Here is a 17,331-nt window from a genome sequence, read left to right as displayed (position 1 = left end):
TAATGAATAATTGGTTAGTTGGCTTGTAACCACCAAATTTGTAATAAAGGCTTCATATAAAGCCAAATTATGCATGGAAAAAGTAATAGACGAATTTTTAAGAAAAAAAAACCTTTGTTCAATTGGAATTATTGTTATAATTCAAAAATTATCTTGTTAGGACGTGTTCTTGACTTGATACGAACTCAATCCAATAGGTCTTGGATTGTTTTCACCGGTATACAACTTAATAGGTCTTGAGTTGTTACTAATCTATCCATTTCTTTCCATTCATATATCATTTGTGGTTACTAATCTCTCTTAATTTACCTAAACACTACCCTACTCACCAAATCAAGCCCATACACGTATCATAAGTGGTATCAGAGCGCATAATGGATTTTGATGATCCGGAGTTCCTACAAAATCTTCGTGAAGCATTAAGAAACATCCAAGAAGGTGGAAATCGAAGGCAACCCCGCCGTGGTGAACATAGGGTTGTGGAAGAATTCAAGGTGTCTGAATTGCCTGAATTTGTTGGTGGAACTGATCCTGAACGCTACTTGGAGTGGGAAAGGAAGATTGAAAGAATGTTTGAGTTCAAAGAAGTGGATGATGAAAAAAGCTGCAAGTATGCCATTCTCAAGCTAAGTGGTGGTGCTTCATTGTGGTTTGAAGGGCTTAAGGCCAAGAGAACCCGTGAAGGCAAAGAAAAAATTTGTTCTTGGCTTTCTCTAAAACGAAAGCTAAGAAAGAGATATGTTCCTTCTACTCATAGAATTGCCACTTACAAGAAGATTGCTGATTTGAGGCAAGGAAAAATGAGTGTTGGAGAATACATTGATGAATTTGAGAAGTTGACCTTGATGGGGGATATTGAAGAAATTGAAGAACAAAAAATGACTCGTTTTCTAAAAGGGTTGAACTACAATATTGCCAATGTTGTGGAGTTGTATCCTTATGCTGATTTTGGAACTCTTTGTGGTTTGTGTTTGAAGTTGGAGGGGCAGGCCAAAGCACGTTATGGTGGGAGTTCAAGTTCAAGTCTCGAAAGTCCCAAGTCAAAGTCGTGGTCCAAGCCCGAGTCTAGCAATAGACAAAATTCTGTTTCTACTCCTTCTGGTTCTAGTAGTGTTCCCGTTGCTCCTAAACTTACTAGTGGTACCAAAGAAACTAGTTTGGCGAAAATTAGATGTTTCAAGTGTCAAGGTTTTGGTCATTACCAAAATGCTTGTCCAAACAAAAGGGTGGTGACTTTAAGGGAGGCCATTGAATGTCGTGAAGAGTTGGAGGAAGAAGAGAGGTTGGCGGGTATTTTTTATGATACACAACAAGAAGAGGAAGAAGAGGAGGAGGTAGAGTATGAAGCACCGGTGTATGATACAGTTTTGGTGCTTAGAACCCTTAAAACTCAAGGGGTTCAAACCGTGGCTGATATGGATCAACGAGACCAATTGTTTCACACCAAATGTTTGGTTAGAGACAAGTGGTGTAGTTTGATTATTGATGGTGGAAGTTGTACTAATGTTGCTTCTAATGAAATGGTGATCAAATTGGGTTTGTCTACTACAAACCACCCAAAACCATATGTTCTTCATTGGTTGGATGATGGAAGCAAAATAAAGGTGACAAAACAGGTTAGAGTTGGTCTAACTATGGGGTCTTATGAAGATGAAGTGTTGTGTGATGTTATTCCTATGGATGCATGTCATATTTTGTTGGGGCGTCCTTGGCAATTTGATAGGGACGTGTTACATAGAGGGAGGAGCAATGAATATGAGTTGAAACACAATAATAAAAAAATTGTGTTAAAACCCATGTCCCCAACGGCCATAAGGTCCATGAATTCTAAACAAGTAAAAAAACCAAATCTTTCTATGTTTGCTAGTGAAAGGGAGGTGGAGCAAGTTCTTGACAAAGGTGATGTTATCTACATGCTTGTGGCCAAAGAGCATGCAAAGGTGGAGAAGATGGTGCATGGAGAAAACGCTATTGCTGATTTGCTTTTGGAGTTTCAAGATGTGTTTCCAAGCGAATTACCACCGGGTTTGCCTCCAATCCGTGGTATCGAACACCAAATTGACCTTATTCCGGGTGCTCCTTTGCCCAATAAAGCTGCCTATAGATGTAATCCGGAGGTGACAAAAGAGTTGCAAAAACAAATTGATGAACTCATGAAAATGGGTTATGTTCGTGAAAGCCTAAGTCCTTGTGTTGTTCCAGTTTTGTTGGTTCCAAAAAAAGATGGTTCTTGGAGGATGTGTGTTGATAGTAGGGCTGTTAATAACATCACCATAAAATACCGATTTCCTATTCCTAGAATTGATGATTTGTTGGACGAGTTGCATGGTTCTATTGTGTTCTCAAAAATTGATTTGAGAAGTGGTTACCATCAAATTCGTATGCGTGAAGGGGATGAATGGAAAACAGCCTTTAAAACTAAACATGGCTTGTATGAATGGACCGTGATGCCTTTCGGTCTAACTAATGCACCTAGCACTTTCATGCGACTAATGAATGAAGTGCTAAAATCTTTTTTGGGCAGGTTTGTGGTTGTGTACCTTGATGATATCTTGGTATATAGCAAGAGCTTGGAGGATCATTTGGTGCACTTAAAACAGGTTTTCGAGACGCTTAGAGCTCAAAAACTCTATGGGAAGCAAGAAAAATGTTCGTTTTTGGTGGAAGAAGTGGCATTTTTGGGTTTTGTGGTGTCAAGAAATGGCGTGTCCGTGGACCCATCCAAGACTGAAGCAATCAAGTCATGGCCTATTCCTACTAATATTTCTGAAGTTAGATCATTTCATGGTCTTGCTTCTTTCTATAGAAGATTTGTTCGTGATTTTAGCACCATTGCAAGTCCCATAACAGGTTGTTTGAAGAAAGGAGTCTTTGCATGGGGAGAAGAAGCTCAAAAGGCATTTGAGAAACTCAAGGCATTGTTGTGTGATGCTCCTATTTTGGCTCTTCCTGATTTTTCTCAACCATTTGAAGTGGAGTGTGATGCAAGTGGAGTTGGTATTGGGGCTGTTTTGATCCAATCCAAACGTCCTATTGCTTATTTTTCTGAAAAGTTGGGTGGTGCTCGTTTGAATTATTGCACTTATGATAAGGAGTTTTATGCTATTGTCCGTGCTTTAGATCATTGGAGTCATTATTTGCGTGCAAATCATTTTATTTTGCATTCTGATCATGAATCCTTAAAGTACATCAATGGGCAACAAAAGTTGAGCACAAGACATGCAAAGTGGGTGGAGTTCTTGCAATCCTTTCATTTCTCATGCAAATACAAGGATGGTAGAAGCAATGTGGTGGCTGATGCACTCTCGAGGCGTTACTCGTTGTTGGTGACTTTGGATGTTCGTTTCTTGGGATTTGAAACTCTAAAGGACCATTATCAATCTGATATGGACTTTGGAGATATGTTTTTGAAATGTGCAGGTGGTCCTAATGGTGAATTTGTGATTCAAGATGGCTTTCTATTCAAAGGCAATCGCCTTTGTGTCCCAAAACATGCAATACGGGAGTTGTTGATTCGTGAAGCTCATGGCGGTGGTTTGGCTGGTCATTTTGGCATTACCAAAACTTTGCAGGTGCTTAAAGAACATTTCTTTTGGCCGAAGATGTTGGGGGATGTAACCAACATAGTGGGCAAGTGTGTTACATGTCATATGGCAAAAACAACTTTCAAGCATGGTGTTTACACTCCTTTGCCGGTTCCTATTCGTCCTTGGGAAGATGTGTCCATGGATTTCATTATGGCTTTGCCTAGAACTCAAAGGGGGAAGGATTCCATTATGGTGGTGGTGGATAGGTTTTCAAAAATGGCTCACTTTGTGCCATGTCATAAAACAAATGATGCATCTAACGTGGCTGATTTGTACTTTAAAGAGGTGGTTCGTTTGCATGGTATTCCTAAAACAATTGTTTCTGATAGGGATTCCAAGTTTCTAAGTTACTTTTGGAACACTTTGTGGAGGAAAGTCGGTACTAAGTTACTTTTTAGTACATCCCATCATCCACAAACGGATGGGCAAACGGAGGTGACTAATAGAACTTTGGGTGCTTTGTTGAGAGGGTTGGTTAGCAAAACTCAAAAAGATTGGGACATCAAACTTGCACATGCTGAATTTGCCTATAATCGTTCTCCTGCTTATGCTACAGGTCACTCTCCTTTTGAGGTGGTGTATGGTGTGAATCCTTACATGCCTTTGGATTTGATTCCGTTGCCAAAGGATGAATTGGTTCACAAGGATGCTAATGACAAGTTGAAGGCTATGATGAAACTACACCAACAAGTTCGTGAGAAGATTGAAGCCGTGAATGAGTTGTACAAACAGAAGTCCAACAAGCATAGGAAACCACGTGTCTTTCAAGATGGTGACTTGGTGTGGGTGTATATGAGGAAAGAACGTTTTCCTAACAAAAGGAAAAACAAGTTGATGCCAAGAGCTGAAGGTCCTTACAGAGTGGTGTCACGTGTCAATGATAATGCTTATAAGGTAGATTTGGGAGGAGACCATGGAGTGCATGCTACCTTTAATGTGGGAGATCTTTCACCTTATCTTGATGATGATGGACTTGATGAATTGAGGTCAATTCCTTTCAAAGGGGGAGGGGATGATCCATGCATGGATCATGAAAGCCCAAAATGTGATGGATTAGTGATTACTAGTGGGCTAGAAGGTGGTTTGGGCTCAATGGTTGGGTTGTGCATGGTAACCCACAAATTGAATTAGGGTTGCATGAAGACTAGGGCAACATTTTTAAGGCTTCATAAGTGCTAAAAACGTTACTATTTGCTTCATAAAGCCTCCTAGCCGTTTTTGACACTCTTTGGTGGATTAGGGTTACACTTTAATGCTTATGATGACTCCTTAATGCTTCTTATGGCTCCTTAATGAAGCATAGCCGTTTTTTTTCATTCACAAGTCTCATGGACGTTTTTTTTGTGTTCTTTCAAGAGTTACCTTAATTTCTATTTACTAGTTTTAATGAATAATTGGTTGGTTGGCTTGTAACCACCAAATTTGTAATAAAGGCTTCATATAAAGCCAAATTATGCATGGAAAAAGTAATAGACGAATTTTTAAGAAAAAAAAACCTTTGTTCAATTGGAATTATTGTTATAATTCAAAAATTATCTTGTTAGGACGTGTTCTTGACTTGATACGAACTCAATCCAATAGGTCTTGGATTGTTTTCACCGGTATACAACTTAATAGGTCTTGAGTTGTTACTAATCTATCCATTTCTTTCCATTCATATATCATTTGTGGTTACTATTCTCTCTTAATTTACCTAAGCACTACCCTACTCACCAAATCAAGCCCATACACGTATCATAATGCTCGTACCTGACGGGGTTTAATATATTCTTTCCGGCTCAAGGAATCTGCTACCACTTTTGCGTTTCCGAGATGATAACGAATCTCACATTCGTAATCATTCAACAATTCGACCCATCTTCGTTGTCTCATATTAAGATATTTTTGGTTGAAGATGTGCTAGAGACTCTTGTGGTCGGTAAAAATAGTACACTTAGTACCGTATAAGTAATGTCTCCAAATTTTTGTGCAAAAACAACAGCTCCCAATTCAAGATCATGGGCAGTGTAATTATTCTCATGCACCTTAAGTTGTCATGATGCGTAGGCGATAACCTTTCCTCTTTGCATCAAGACACACCCCAATCCTTGATTTGATGCATCGCAGTATACAACAAAATCTTCTGTCCCATCTGGAAGGGATAGGATTGGTGCAATACACAACATTTGCTTCAGTTTCTAAAAAGCAGCTTCTTGTTTGTTTTCCAAGTTGAACTTCGTATCCTTCTCGGTAAGCGGCTTGGATATTTTGGAGAAATTATCTATGAATCTACGGTTATAGCCAGCAAGTCCCAGGAATTAGCGCACGTCTGTTGGTGTCTTTGATGCCTCCTGATTCTTAATTTCTTCAATCTTGGAAGGTTCGACATGAAACCATTTGTTACTAACTACATGTTCTAAAAATTTGTACTTCTCTAATCCAAAATTCACATACGGAGAATTTGGCATACAAATTTTCTTTTCTTAGTAGTTCCAAGATTATTTGCAAGTGTTGACCGTGTTCTTCCTTGGTTCGTGAATATAATATATCATCGATAACTACTGTCACAAATTTATCCAAGTACGGTTTGAAAACACTATTCACGAGGTCCTAAATATTGTCTTCGGAACATCGTCTTCTTGTACTCCGAGTTGATGGTATCCTGATCTGAGACCTATCTTTAATCTTCTAGAATCTTCAGGTGTTTTAGTCTATCAAACACCGTATCCAAGTTTAGTTGTGCATCAGTCTGACCAAAATTAAACATAGGTGATCAGTCTATGTTTAGTTGTGGTTCGTACCATGTACAATAAAACTCGACTAAGTAGTTTGACCTAAAACCTTGCGTTGAATTCTTATCGAGGGTTTGGGTTTTCTACTGAATCTGAATTGACCTAGCAAAGGCGCCAAGTGGCGGAAACCAAGTAAGGAGTGACCTGAGCTGCCACATACTGGAGATTGTTGAACATGTGAGAGTTATGGAGGAGTTCCAGAGCTTCAATTGTGGATGGAGGGAAAGCATGTCGAACCCACTCGTACGGAATAGGATGTCGCATAAGAAAGGACTCTCGAGTGAGACCCCACTCCAGGATGTAAATTCCAGGGGTTGTAAGGGACGAATAAGAGGAACCTGCAATAACATTATCCTTCGTCGGAGGCAAAGCAAAATCAGATGCAGTTCGAAACTCAACCTTAGGCTCCTTCCGTGTAGTGCCTTCACCAGGAAGTTCAATCGCCACCTTATTCATTACCTCCGACAAATTCGAAGCATCATCATTGGGAATGTCCCTATAATGTCAGAATATGACATTCTACTCAGAAGTGGTATGAGAGAATAAGGGTTTAATTGAAAATAGAGAAAGAGGTGATCCATTCTATTGGAGGATAAGGGTTCTATTTATACCTTTCGTCATGGGTACAGGATCCCGACAATACCTTTTTGTCCCTTTTGAGCCAACAGGACGTGGGGATATCCCATTGACATATCGTGCTCCACTAGTGATTATTTACTATTGGTGTAGAATCTTTAGAGGGCAACACCTAGAGCCCTATACTTTTTGCTCTAGGAGGCGAATGGTATCATTTTTTCTTGCTGTTAACTAGGGTTTCTTGTCCTGGAGTCGACCTGGGTGCCTTACCACTAAGGGATAAGTACTAGGCCATGAGGGTGAGGGCCTAGAGTCCACACTAAACAAGTGACGATCATTGACCAGGTGATCGTTAAGGGATGGCTCCGTTATCTTTTCCCTACTCCTAGTGGGATACGTTTACAAGTACCATAGACTACTAAGCCTCAACTTTTTCGCAGAGTAGCTAAATTGATCTATCATATATCTGGACACATATTGGTGCAGATGGATTCTGACAGCCACTAATGTGTTGGTGTCGTCTGTGCAGACGGTTTCATCATGAACACTGTATGAATTTCCCGCCTTGCATTTAAGACTTCCCTTATCATGGATGATTTCCTTTTCTTTTATCTGTTACTTGTCATTTGTTTCTCCCTGCAGTTGCATTTTCTATTGGTAAACAACGGAAATGCCGAACACCGGAATTGAGCCCACACCAAAGGATTTCGAGTCTCTGTAGGTGTGATTTGGCTTTCTTCCTGAGCACAGGGTACAATATCCTTGAAGGGGTGCCCATATTTCTCGGCCTCCGAAAGGGAAGGTTATGTCCCAATCTCAAAGTCTTCGGTTGCCGACAACTGACTTTTTTTATGAGGTCATAAGCCAGCATGGCTTCTCTGTTGACAATCTAACTCCTAATGTTGTTATCAAAACAGATGGTTTCGAGATGGCCTATCGATCTTTGGGTGTGCTCCCTCAATTACAAGCTTTCAAATACTTCTTTAACTCCTCTACTCCGTCTGGCGTGCACTGTCCGGTGTGCATACGTTCTCTGATCGGCATGGTGTCCATGTGTTCATCATAAACTAGAGAGCCCCCAAGAAGAACTGATAGGACAAATGACTATGGGAGAACTGCAACTTGGTTGGTATTGGCGATCCTCGCCGAATCACTTTCTCTAACCGGAAGCTTGAACTCTAGCGGGCTAGCGACACCGTGCTGAACGAATTGAAAAGAATTTGTTACAATGGAGAGGATTGGTAGGATTCTATGATGGTTGCGGTTGGGATAAGAATTGCTTATAGGGCACGTGGGATGATTACCCAATTCTTTATGGAGAAGCATGGTTAATGTGCATCTCCTTCCCCCCCCCCCTTGAACATAAATTTTGGCAAGATGAAGACGAGGCCTTGCCAATCCCCTTATGTATATGATTTGTTTTAGAGGTGAGCATAATAACCGAAAAACCGAACCATAACCAAATTAACCAATATAACCGAACCATAATAACCGAACCATTTTAAAAACCATTGGTTCGGTTTCTAATTTTTGTTAACCGATAAAAAACGGTTCGGTTATGGTTTTATAGGTTAACCGAACCATTATTAACCGAACCGCTAACTTTATATTTTAATACATAAAAATTATGGATTATATATAAAATAATATAGTCAAACTCATTTAAGACACATTAAAATTTCAAAATATAATTCATTAATTCTTAATTATCAAGAGACGAACGTGCAATCAAACCATCAAAGGATGATCACGCAGATCATGCAAACACACACAATTTTCCAATCATGCATTGAGTGATATTATTGATTAATGTTGTAATTCCTAATCGGCTAATTCTATAATTTGTAAACATTATTCACAATTAGTTTAATCTTCACACTCATAATCCTAATCGGAGGTTTCTCACACCGTTAATCCTAATCAAAGATTGTTTTGACTTTATAGTTCTATTCGAAGGATTTTTTTTAATTTATAATCAAAACTTTTAGGTAAGTTAAATTTTGGTTCTTCTCCACTTTGTGATATTTTAAGAATTTTTATAAAAAAATTGTCCTTTTTATTTACTGTTTTTGACTTAATCACATTGAATGTATATAACTGATTTTTTTTCCAGATAACACGTAATATAAATGTTTAGCTATTTTATTTTATAGTTTTTGATTTAATCGCTATTAACGTGTATGGATGTTTGACTTTATTTTAATGTTAATATCAATTATCAATATATGAAATTATTAGTGTCAATTTTTTTAATGTTTTATACTTTTTATTTAATGTTTTTGATTTTGAATGTGACTATGTGTTATCTCACTTTGAGTATCAAAGGTACATATTTTATTCTATTACTATAAGCTAAGTTACAAACATCGGTGTCGAGGACTTTTTGTATTCTCTTTTCATTTTTTATGCAACTATACTTTCACCATTTATATTATTTTGAATATTATGGTTAACCAATAATAACCATTAACCAAAACCGTTAACCGACAAAAACCATTAACCATAACCAATATTAACCATACCCAATGGTTATCAAAATACATTAACCAATCATAATGGTTATGGTTCGGTTTTGACCAATAACCGAACCAAACCGCCCCATACACACCCCTAATTTGTTTTTTGTTGCAGGTCACGAGAGAATCATTCCTTTCGATATGAGCGAGGCAGGTTTTAGGGAAGCTACTAGTATCGGGAAGTGCCTCTAATTGAACCACTTCCTCCACCAGTCAGCGTTGATCATACTCTGGCACTTACTAGTCCTACCACTGATATGGCGCATGGATATGGTCTTCAAGCTAGCTAGGTGTTGGTTGACACCACTATAGATGGGGTTTCTCGCGACAACCCTTCGCCTCCTGATCCAGAGGACGAGGCATCTAGGGAGACGGCCATTGGAGTGAACCACTCGGCTATCAAGTGGAGGTTAGCTTGGTTAGACTCCCCACTTACTAAGGACACCCATGCCAACACTGTTGGCAGACGTCTCCATAAGAAGCGAAAGGCTGATTTTCGGTTGAGGGAGTTAGACGTGGTGGTAGAAATACTTGGTAATGACACTTCGAAATAGTCAGAAGGAATCTACGAAAAGGTGACTAAACCACCTCATAAACCCAATAAGGAGCAATAGGATATTGTCGCTCCTAATGCAGGTACTACATGTAACGAGCCTGAGGTTGAGTTTCAAACTACGTCTAATTTTTTTTCACCTCCGATAAAGGATAATGATATTGTAGGTTCCTCGTCTTCACCCCGAGCGGCCCCTGGATTTTATATCCCAAAGTGGGAGCTCACTTGAGAGTCCTTTCATGCGCAACATCCTGCTACGTATGTGTAGGGCCGACATGCTTTCCCTCTGGCCATGATCGAGGCTCTGGAGCTCCTCTCCAATTCTCACATGTCCAACAATCTCTAGTATGTGGCAGCTCAGGTTGTTCCTTATTTTGGTGGCCACTGCTTGATTCTTTCATCAAGTTTGTTCAGATTCAGTAGATCTTGTATCTATTAGTATCAAGCGAGATGAGTTACAGACTAGGGTGTTGGGGCTAGAGGAAGGAAAGTGCACGTTTGAAGAGTATTATGATCTTTTGTCTTGTGAGAAGGAGTTCATGGAGGAGCAGTTTTCAAGTTTGGATGGTTTAGTGGAGGGTTTGGCGAGGAGAGTGGATACTCTGGAGGGGGAGAAAGGATTATTGGAGGTGCAAGTGAAGGAGCAGGCTGGACACTTGGCTGCTGAGGAACATAGGAGGTCGGCTGTGGTGGTGGCTATGGTGTGGTTGCTCCAGGAGGGTATTGTTAAGGTAGTTCATGGAGGAACAGTTTTCAAGTTTTGGGGCTAGAGGAAGGAAAGTGCATATTTGAAAAGTATTATGATCTTTTGGCTTGTGAGAAGGAGTTCATGGAGGAACAATTTTCAAGTTTGGATGGTTCAATGGTGGGTTTGGCAAGGAGAGTGGATACTTTGGAGGGGGAGAAAGGATTATTGGAGGAGCATGTGAAGGAGCAGGCTGGACAGTTGGCTGCTGAGGAACATAGGAGGCGGGTTGTGGTGGTGGATATGATGTGGTTGCTCCAGGAGGGTATTGTTCAGGTAGTTGATCGAATTATTGAGAGTCCTTAGTCCTCAATTGGAGTTTACCATATGAATGTGGTGTATGTCACAGCTGGTGTGGAGGGAGGCAGGCATACGGTGAAGGAACAGGTAGCCTCCGGGTGATTCGATCCACAGGACCCTAACAGTATGGTGGAACTGATTCAGGGCATGGATGTTTCTGTGTAGACGTTTATGGAGACAGATTTTGCCTCCCTCTTTCATTTGGGCGAGCTTGAATTGGAGGGCCTTCGCCAGCTGTGCCACGACCTAGATGCTGAAGGAGAACATCTTGAGGGTAGCACCTCTCGGACAGGGTCATCCGTCCCTCCTCCTGGTATGTGATATTTTCCTTGCTTCACGTTGTCTGGAATAATATTTAAACTTGTTTGGTGATTTGGAAATGTCACACCCCAAAACCAAGAACGGCGAAAATGTTCTGTGGTGGAGGACGTCATGTATAGTATCATAACAATGCATAGTAGTAAAGATAAGCAACAACATCCATTGCATTAATATAATAATTGTAACACAAGCGTGTTCTGTACATTTTGTAAGACACCAAAAGTATAATCAAAATAAAAGATGAGTCTTATATGTGCTCCATCTTCTCAAAAGTTGCATCTGTACCTGTCTACTGATGACCTGAGAATACAAGTTATTTTGAAAGCGAGTATCAGCATAAAGCTGGTGAGCTCATAAGTATTTAGTGTCATTGCTTGTATAAAAGTGTTTACAATCATGTAATCCAATAGCTGTTATCAATGTTTGAAAATAGTATGATCCCTAGAAAATCCTATATTTTCGAGCAAAAGTAGTCTTCTACCAAGACTCGGTTATTAGTATGTTTGATCCTTTGAAAGTGTAAAAGTTTTCCCAGTGAAATTACCAGTATGAAAATATAGTTTTAGACTTCATTCATGTAAAGTAATTGGGAAAATAATGTTTTACCCCAGCAGTGTCACTACCGGCTGAATGTAATAAATGCATACTCCATGTAGTATTAAATGTACAATACACCTCGGGAGTTTGTTTTGCCTTTAATTCTTAATGTGTTAATTAAAGGTTTGAATGTGAACTCGTATGTAACCATGCTGATTGATGATCGAATAACAGATGACCCTCTAGGTCACACATAGTATGGTGACATTTTGTCACCCCTGGGCCTAGTTGGTTCGGACTATAGCTAGCAATCGGGATGTGGGAGTGTCTATCCCGTATAGATCTATACACATAATTTCCACTCTCCCTCCAGGAGACTCTGGTTACACGGTGATAGCACCGTGAAGTGTCGTATCAAGAAGTAGTATGTCACATTCTGTTTTAGTATATTCTCTTGTATTAGAGTATAATGTATTTCTTGGTGTAATGTATAGAGTGTTCTCTTGTATAGTATATAGTATTCTCTTTGCATAGTATTTAGCATGTATTGACTCATAACTGTACTAACTATAGTAAGTGTCCTGGTAATAGTAGTAATGAGCAGTAATCCTTAACTATACCTATTAAAGTTAAATAGATATGTTGGTTGCATACCTTTGATACACAAAGGTATTGAACTGAAGTGAAGACTTTTATATCCAACACAAATATATATAATATATAACTAAGAATTCAACGACAGTCGGACAGATAACAATATACCCTAAGTCCACAATCAAACAAGAACAGGAAGTAAGGTGAGCTATCAGTCCTAAGTCCTTCAAGTCTTACTTATATAACTATATTGGTGTAGATATGGTTTGGGAACAAAAGAAGTTTTTCAAAGAGTTAGGAAATATTTTTATAACAATTAAACTTTAAAGATGAGTTTGATAAACATTTAGAGCAGTTTTGTTGACAAAGTAGTTAAATGTATAGAAAATAATTTTGGTTGAAAGTTATAAATCACATGTGATTGGTATTATAACTTGTTTGATTCAATTTGTATTCCCCCCCCCCTCCCCCATAAAAGCATTTAAAAACATTTAAAAGGTAGATTAAGGGGTATGAACTCACCTGCAGTGAATGGAGTGGATGCAAGTGCCGGGTAGGATGGTTGGTGTCAAGGGAGGGCTTGAACACACACACGGATCCTATGTAACATGTAGTGATACATAATTGTATCTAATTAGTTATTTAATCACTAATTAAGTAAGTAAAGACACTCCAATGCATGAAAACACTTTGTTTCAAGTGCTAGGAGTGTTAAGGGTTGTATCTAAGGAGAGTATAGCCTCACTTTGGAGTTTACTCCTCAAATGGTAGCCCTTAGGGGTGTTTACGGTTTCTGGACCATTTCCCCCATGAGTATACGGCCGTAAACTAATGGGAATGGTGTATTTGTGTGTTTCAAGGTCCCATGCTTCAGAAGGAACGGTTCTAGGTTCGAATCAAGGGCTTAGGAAGCGGTTAGGGGTCGATATGGCACTCCCTTGGAGTTTACGGTCCTTGGACCACTCTTTGGGAGTTTACGGTCGTAAACCCTAGAGTTCACGGTCATAAACCCTTGGCCGCTTCATCCTTTTCGTGTTTTCTGGTTCGTAGTTCATGCATGCAAGTACTGGCCTCTTGTCCAAGCATTAGAAGGTGTTAGGGGCATCAAAACACCCTTTGGGGGTGTTTACGGTTTTGGGAGATCCCCAAACCGTAAACACTTGTTCTTGGGGAATTTTGGTGTTCATTCCATGGATTTGCAAGCAAACTGAGTAAATAACTAGTTAGGAAGAGTATACTTACTTATAGGAAGCTTGTAAGAGTGTTTAGGACCCAAGAACACTAGTTTGTGTTCTTGGTGTTTTGAAGAATACTTGAAGATCTATGTAAAAATCGAAAATCCATGGATGAAATGATGTCTAAACACTAGATTAAGTGTTGTATGAACAAATTTAGGAAGGAAAGCTTACACTTTTGGCAGATTTGGAAGAATGCACTTATGATACTTGATAGAAAAAGCCTTGTGTTCTTGAGGTGGGAAGTGGAGAATGAGGAAAAAGGGTGTAAACTCATGCTATATGCATGAGTCCTTGGGGAAAAGGTGTTTACGGCCTAACCACGAATTATTTGGCTGTAAACTCCTAGCTAATGTGTTTGTTCTTTTGTTTGTTACACCTCACTAATAACGACACTTCCTTTTATTTAATCGTTTGACGAAAAATAAAATAAAACACCAAACGGACTTAAATCCGGCCAAAAATGTACTGAAATGTTTTTGACTAATATTTGAAGTGCTTGACTGCGGAAATTACACAAATGAAAATTTTGGGTTGCCACATCATCCCCCCGTTAGAGGGAATTTCGTCCCGAAATTAGAGTTCAAACAACTAAGTTATTACACAATAACTAAGCAAAAAGATGAGGAAATTTAAGTTTCATTTGATCCTCGCGCTGCCAAGTGAACTCCGGTCCTCGCTTGGCGTTCTAGCAAACCTTCACAATTGGGATGCGGCTTTGTTTCGTTCATTTGACCTCTCGGTCCATAATCTCCACAGGTTCTTCCACGAAGTTGAGGCTCTCTTTGATCTCGATCTTGTCGAGTGGGATTACAACAGTCTCGTCGGATAGGCACTTTTTCAAGTTCGAGACGTGGAAGGTAGGATGTATGTTACTAAGCTCGCGTGGTAGATTGAGTTTGTAAGCTACGGGGCCGATTCTAGCGAGAATCTCGAAAGGCCCTATGTATCTTGGATTCAGCTTTCCATGTTTCCCAAAGCGTATCAAGCCTTTCCAGGGTGTCACTTTCAAAAGGACTCGGTCTCCCAACTGAAACTCCAAGGGTTTTCTTCGTTTGTCTGCGTAGCTTTTCTGTCGGTCTCTAGAGGCTTTCAATCGTTGTTCACGAATCTGAACGATCTTCTCTGTCGTTTCCCGAATGATCTCCGGACCCGTGAGAGTGCTTTCAGGAACTCGTCCTTTAGCTAACTGAGTGTCAACCACCTCAGCCCAACACATAGGGGACCTGCACTTTCGGCCATAGAGGGCTTCGAATGGAGCAGCCTTGATGCTCGTGTGATAACTGTTGTTGAAGGAAAACTCGACAAGGGGTAAGTGGGTATCCCATGCCTTACCAAAGTCAATCACACAGTCTTGTAACATATCTTCCAGAGTTTGGATAGTTCTCTCACTTTGTCCGTCGGTCTGCAGATGGTAGGCTATACTCATGTCCAGCCTCGTTCCTAAGGAGCTTTGTAATGATTGCCAGAACCTCGAAGTGAACCTACTATCTCTATCGGAGATAATAGATATAGGAACACCATGCAGTCGTACGATCTCCCTAATGTATGTTCTTGTGAGTTTCTCCATCTTGTCTGTTTCCTTGATGGGCAGGAAGTGTGCGGACTTGGCCAATCTTTCGACGATGACCCATGTGGTATTAAGTCCACCCGTTGTCTTGGGTAGCTTGGTTATGAAATCCATAGTGATCTGCTCCCACTTCCATTCAGGTATCTCCAGCTGCTGGAGTAGACCTGACAGTTTCTGGTATTCGACCTTAACCTTTACGCAAATAAGGCATTTACTCACGAAGGTAGCAATCTCTGCTTTCATGTTAGGCTACCAGTATGACTTTTTAAGATCCAGATACATCTTATCTTAACCTAGGTGAATGGAATATCGAGTGTTGTGGGCTTCCTTCATGACGAAGTCTTTGAAGCCACCGTGTCGCGGTGTCCAGATTCGGTCCATGTGATATAAGGCTACGTCACCCTTGACTTCCAAGTTCTTATCCATTCCTCGCAGGGATTCTCCCACTACATTTTTAGGTTTCAAGGCTTCGAGTTGAGCCTCCTTAATCTGTGCGGATAGATGCGAATGGATAGTCATTGTTAATGACTTGACCCTTCGACCAAAATATTCTTTTCGACTTAGGGCGTTTGCTACTACATTGTCTTTACCTGGATGATAACAGATTTCGCATTTGTAGTCACTGAGTAGCTCGACCCACCGTCGTTGTCTCATATTGAGATGCTTCTAGTTGAATATGTGTTGTAGGCTTTTGTGGTCTGTGAAGATAGTACTCTTCGTACCTTACAGGTAGTGTCTCCAGATTTTTAGGGCGAACACAACCGCTCCTAATTCGAGGTCCTGTGTGATGTAGTTAACTTCGTGTGTCTTCAACCGTCTTGAGGCATAGGCGATGACCTTACATTGTTGCATCAGAACACAACCGAGCCCCTGATTGGATGCATCGCAGTATACCACGAAATCTTCTATCCCTTCGGGGAGGGATAGTATTGGTGCGGTGCATAAGGCTCGTTTCAGGGTTTGGAATGCCTTCTCTTGTTTCTCTTGCCAGTCAAATGCCGCACCTTTCTTGGTCAATGTTTTAAGGGGTTTCGCGATTCGAGAGAAGTTCTATATGAACCTGCGGTAGTAGCCAGCGAGGCCTAGAAATTGACGATTTTTTGTAGGCGTCTTCGGTGCTGGCCAGTTCTCAATAGCTTTAATCTTGGATAGGTCCACGTGGATTCCTTCTTCACTAACCACGTGTCCTAAGAATTCGACTCATCGGATCCAAAATTCGTACTTAGAGAACTTCGCGTATAGCTTCTCCGATCGTAGGGTTTCCAGGACTAGTCATAGATGATCGCTATGCTCCTCCTTACTTCAAGAGTAGATAAGTATGTCATCAATGAAGACGATGATGCACTGATCCAAGTAACGACGACACACCCTATTCATTAAGTCCATGAATATTCTGGGCGCATTGGTCGGTCCGAACGGCATTACTACGAACTCGTAGTGTCCGTAACGAGTTCGGACAGTTGTTTTCGGGACATCCTCCTCAAGCACTTGTAACTGGTGATACCTGGACCTCAGATCAATCTTGGAAAAGTAAATCGCCCCTTGTAGTTGGTTGAATAAATCGTCTAGACAAGGAAGAGGGTAACGATTTTTGACCGTCAGCTTGTTGAGTTCTCTGTAATCGATGCACATACGGAACGATCCGTCTTTCTTCTTTACGAATAAGACCAGTGCTCCCTAGGGTGAGAAGCTTGGTCTTATAAATCCATTGTTGAGCAGCTCGTTAAGTTGACTCGACAGTTCTTGCAGCTCAGTAGGCGTTAGACGATAGGGCAATTTGGCTACGGGGGTAGCTCCTGGAATTAAGTCGATCTTGAACTCGACCTGACATTGGGGAGGTAAACCTGGTAGCTCTTCCGGAAAGACGTTGGGGAAGTCGCGTACTACGGGAAAGTCTTTTAGGTCTTTTGTTTTCTGGATCGTATCGACGACGTGTGCAAGGAATGCACGATATTCCTTACGCAAGTACTTCTGGGCTTGAATACTTAAGATGATACGAAGTACTAGGTTTGTCTCCGTAGATTGA

The 17,331-nt window shown here is 40.5% G+C and overlaps 1 protein-coding gene across 1 annotated transcript; it reads left to right on the top strand.

Moving 5' to 3' along the window:
• Nucleotides 1-374: 374 nt before the first annotated feature.
• LOC145096027 (uncharacterized) lies at nt 375-11,369 on the top strand. The gene is made up of 4 exons (XM_079033811.1): nt 375-3,572; nt 10,537-10,734; nt 10,827-11,024; nt 11,214-11,369. The coding sequence occupies exons 1-4, from the start codon at nt 375-377 to the stop codon at nt 11,367-11,369; spliced, it is 3,750 nt and encodes a 1,249-aa protein (XP_078889937.1).
• The last annotated feature ends 5,962 nt before the right edge of the window (nt 11,370-17,331 follow it).

This window comes from Lactuca serriola, chromosome 3 (assembly GCF_051521515.1).
Source record: "Lactuca serriola cultivar US96UC23 chromosome 3, Lser_US96UC23_V15, whole genome shotgun sequence".
Lineage (NCBI taxonomy): Eukaryota > Viridiplantae > Streptophyta > Magnoliopsida > Asterales > Asteraceae > Lactuca > Lactuca serriola.
Note: the sequence above shows the minus strand (reverse complement) of the source record. Positions and strands in the feature narration are given on the sequence as shown.